Genomic DNA, 3,993 nt, shown 5'->3' with positions numbered 1-3,993 from the left:
CTATAAACACATTTTCTTCAAGAGGGAATAACCTAAAACAGTTCACTTATCTATTTAAAATAAGAGGGGACAATTATAAAAGTCATTTAATAAAATAAAGATATGGACAATTAGAAACAGAAGACAACAAGAAACAGTGTACACACACACACACACACACACACACACAACTTTAGAGCAGATTATAACTTAGTGACAATGAGAAAGATCACAGCACAAAGCATGGATGAAAAAGACAAAAAGAAAGAAAGAATGATTTAAAAGGTGTTGTATTGAGCAGGCTCCTGTCATGGATATCTTCCTGTTTTCCGGGACTAATGGTGTATCCCTATAACAAACAAAATCTTTGTTGCCTTGCTTTTGTTTTTAGCAAAGTGGAGTTTCCACTCTTCGCATTTTTTTAACCTTTTTTCCTCTGGCTACAAGCAATTATTTCCCTAACTGGTTACTATTAGGACATGTTCATTAATTGAGATAACAAATATTTAGTAAGCACCTATAATATACCAGATAGTGTCCTAGATTCTAGGAATACATTGGTGAGCAAAATAATGTCTTCCTCTTACATTCGGACTGTTGAGACAGAAAATACACCCTAAGTATATAATACAATGCCAGGTAGCTATAGGCACTTCGAAGAAAACTAAAGTGGGATTGAGAAACAGAGTAGCAAAGATGGGCTAAAGTAGGGAAAGGCCTCTGTGAGTTTCTGATTTTTACCAGAAATCTGAATGAAGTAACAGATTAAGACATGTAAATACTAGCCAGGTGGAGAGAGGGATAGAGAGAGGGGTGATCCAGGCCTGCATATAGGCCACCCCTGGCATAGTCAAGGATCAGCACAGCTGGAGTGAGCCCAGTAGGGGGAAGAGGAGTAGGAAATGAGGACATGGAAGAAGGCCTCATTGGCCTTCCTACCTATGGTAAGGAAGTGGGGGGGAGGGGTTAAGTATATATAAAAGATTGAGAGTTAGTAGTTGATATGGTCAGATTTTCTAATAACTGTCATCTAGTTACTATATGGGTAAGTCTCTAGGCATATAAAAATGGAAACAGACCATTTAAAAGGCTTTTGTAGTGGTCAAAACGGGAATAACATGCACCAGGGTGAAAGCTGATAGGAATGCTAAAAATTGTTCAGATTCTGAATGTTTTGAGGCCTAGAACACTTGTTGATGTAGAGTATTGAGAGGAGTGGTAAAGATGTGGCCAAAGTGTATAGCCTGAACAGCTGAGTGATTGATGGTGCCATTTAGTGATATGGCAGTAAGGGAAGGATTGGCCAGTTTGAGGGGAGAAGAATCAAAAAAGTTTAATCATAGACATGTTTCATTAGATATCAAATGGAGATGCTGAGAGAGAAATTGAGCAGATAAATCCAGGTTACGAAAGAGACTTCATAGCTAGGGAGAGAAAAATCGGGCTTCATCTTGCATAGATGGTTGGCTTTTATATTCAAGGGGCTAACTGGCAGGTCACTTGCAGAGAGAGGATCAGTGAAGAAGGAAAAATATCAGGGATTAGGTCCTGGGGAAAACATGTATAGATCAAGTCAACCAGGAGAAACTCTGATGTAGAAGCTTGAGATAATATATAGAGAGAAATGAGAATGACTAGTCTATGCACAGATCTCCAATTAATATAATTCAAATCTCACAATGCTTTCAGTGATATAACATCATAGTTATTTTTACTTTACATGACAAAATATATATAGAATACTATCATGAGGTACTTTCCCTGCATGTGATAAATTTCAACTGAAGACTGAAGCCTGTGTACTCTAGTTAGGATAAATCTCAGTTAAAAGAGATTGTTAGTGTTTAGTCTAAACCCCATTCGTTTAGGGACACCTGGATGGCTCTGTTAGTTAAGTGTCTGCCTTTGGCTCAGGTCATGATCCCAGACTCCTGAGATGGAGCCTTGCATCAGACTCTCCGCTCAGTGGCGAGTCTGCTTCTCCCTCTCCATGATCTCTCTCACTTTTGTTCTCCCTCGAATAAATTAATAAAATCTTTAAAAAAAATAAAAAAATAAACCTCATTCATTCATACCAATTTTATTTAAAATGTTTATTCAAGGTGACAGAACAAGAAGCTTAATCCTCTTCAGCAACAAATTTTTAACTGTGAAAGGAACAAAGCTAAAAATAAAGAATACTTTGAAGAATTGTGCCTATCACTAAACACTGAGAGAAAGTAACATTGTAAATTGTGTGATTCAGGAGATCTTTAAAAATAAGAGGTCACACAAATGTCACAAGTGGCCTCACTGTTAGCAATGGTTGACTCTTAAGTTGATGTTTCTGAACTTGGTTGAAAGCCTCTGAATGACAAGAAGCATCTATCTTAATTTTATGTAGTGCTGAGGACATATAAAAAGGCAGGGCTTTAATGGTCCATGATGAGCATGGTAATCATGATGGTAAAGCTGTAACAAGCACCCACACCTCCAAGTTCCTTATTTTCTCCCAATATCACTGGGGCAAAGAGCTCTAAATATCTTTACGTAATCTAAAACTGCGCTGTCAATTGAATCGGAAAGAAAATTGAAGAATATCTCAAGATGTAGTCATTTGTAACATGGTGATGTCTTATTATTGCAGTTTGAAGAGAAAAAAAAATGAAAAACCCAGTTGAAAATAACCACTCTGATCCTGTGAATGAATTCGTTCTTCTTGGATTCCCTTGTTCCTGGGAGATTCAGATCCTCCTCTTCTCATTCTTCTTTGCAATCTATGTCCTGACAATAACTGGAAACCTGTGCATTATCTCTGCAGTGTGGTGGGACAACCATCTCCACACCCCCATGTACATCCTGCTGGCCAATTTTTCCTTCCTGGAGATCTGGTATGTCACTTCTACTGTCCCTAATATGCTAGCCAACTTGCTCTCTGAGACCAGCACCATCTCCTTCTATGGCTGCTTCTTCCAGTTCTACTTCTTCTTCTCCATGGGTACCACTGAGACCTTCTTCTTGTCTGCCATGGCCTTTGACAGGTACCTTGCTATCTGCAGGCCCCTGCACTACCCTACTGCCATGACTGTTCAGCGCTGCATCAGAATAGGAGCTGGGTGCTGGGTGTGTGGCTTCTCCTGTTTTCTCCTCCCAGTTTACCTCATCTCCCAACTTCCTTTTTGTGGTCCCAATACAATCGATCATTTTTTATGTGACCCAGGGCCCCTTATGAAGCTGTCCTGTGTGCCAGCTCCTGCTACTGAGATCATCTGTGCCATCTTTAACTCAGTCCTCATTTTCTCCACCTTCCTCTTCATTACCAGCTCCTATACTCTGGTGATCAGGTCTGTGCTGAGGGTCCCCTCAGCAGAAGGTCGGCATAAGGCCTTCTCCACGTGTGGCTCCCATCTTGCTGTGGTGTCCCTATTCTATGGCTCTATCATGGTGATGTACGTGAGCCCAACAGCAGGAAATCCAGCAGGGATCCAGAAAATTGTGACTTTATTTTATTCTGTGATGACTCCATTTTTCAATCCCTTGATCTATAGCCTCCGGAATAAGGAGATGAAGAAGGCCCTGAGAAAACTGTTTCAGATTATGAGATTTGGTCAAAGACAGCCTCTCAAGAACTAGAATCCATATATGTATAGGACATATAGTGATATAAAATTACAGGAGGTTAATGGTCTTAAGCAAATTTGAGAAGCAAATATGTCTCCCATATTCCCTGGAATATTTTTAGAAATGCATATCAATGAAGCAAATAGCAAATGAGATCTTACAAGAACTTGCATAAATCACTTGTACTAGACTTTATTGTATTAATACTCCTGTGTGTCTTGTATGCAAACAGGAAAATGTGAAACGTTCTCAGACCTCTGCAGAAAAACCATATATAACCCAGATCATCACCTGTTCAGCTTCTATCTTTTGCAGATATAGGTAAATTTGTCTCTGATCCCCAGTTTCTCAGTGATCACCTGTTTAAAGTACCCACTTCTATCTCCCTACATATCATACAAACATGTTCATGTG

The 3,993-nt window shown here is 39.4% G+C and overlaps 1 protein-coding gene across 1 annotated transcript; it reads left to right on the top strand.

The window, feature by feature from the left end:
* Positions 1–2,646: 2,646 nt before the first annotated feature.
* On the top strand, positions 2,647–3,591 carry LOC123943547 (olfactory receptor 11H6-like). Its single transcript, XM_046007830.1, has one exon. The coding sequence runs from the start codon at positions 2,809–2,811 to the stop codon at positions 3,589–3,591; it is 783 nt and encodes a 260-aa protein (XP_045863786.1). The 5' UTR covers positions 2,647–2,808.
* The last annotated feature ends 402 nt before the right edge of the window (positions 3,592–3,993 follow it).

Source organism: Meles meles, chromosome 6 (assembly GCF_922984935.1).
Source record: "Meles meles chromosome 6, mMelMel3.1 paternal haplotype, whole genome shotgun sequence".
Lineage (NCBI taxonomy): Eukaryota > Metazoa > Chordata > Mammalia > Carnivora > Mustelidae > Meles > Meles meles.
This window is presented reverse-complemented; position numbering and strand designations above follow the sequence as displayed.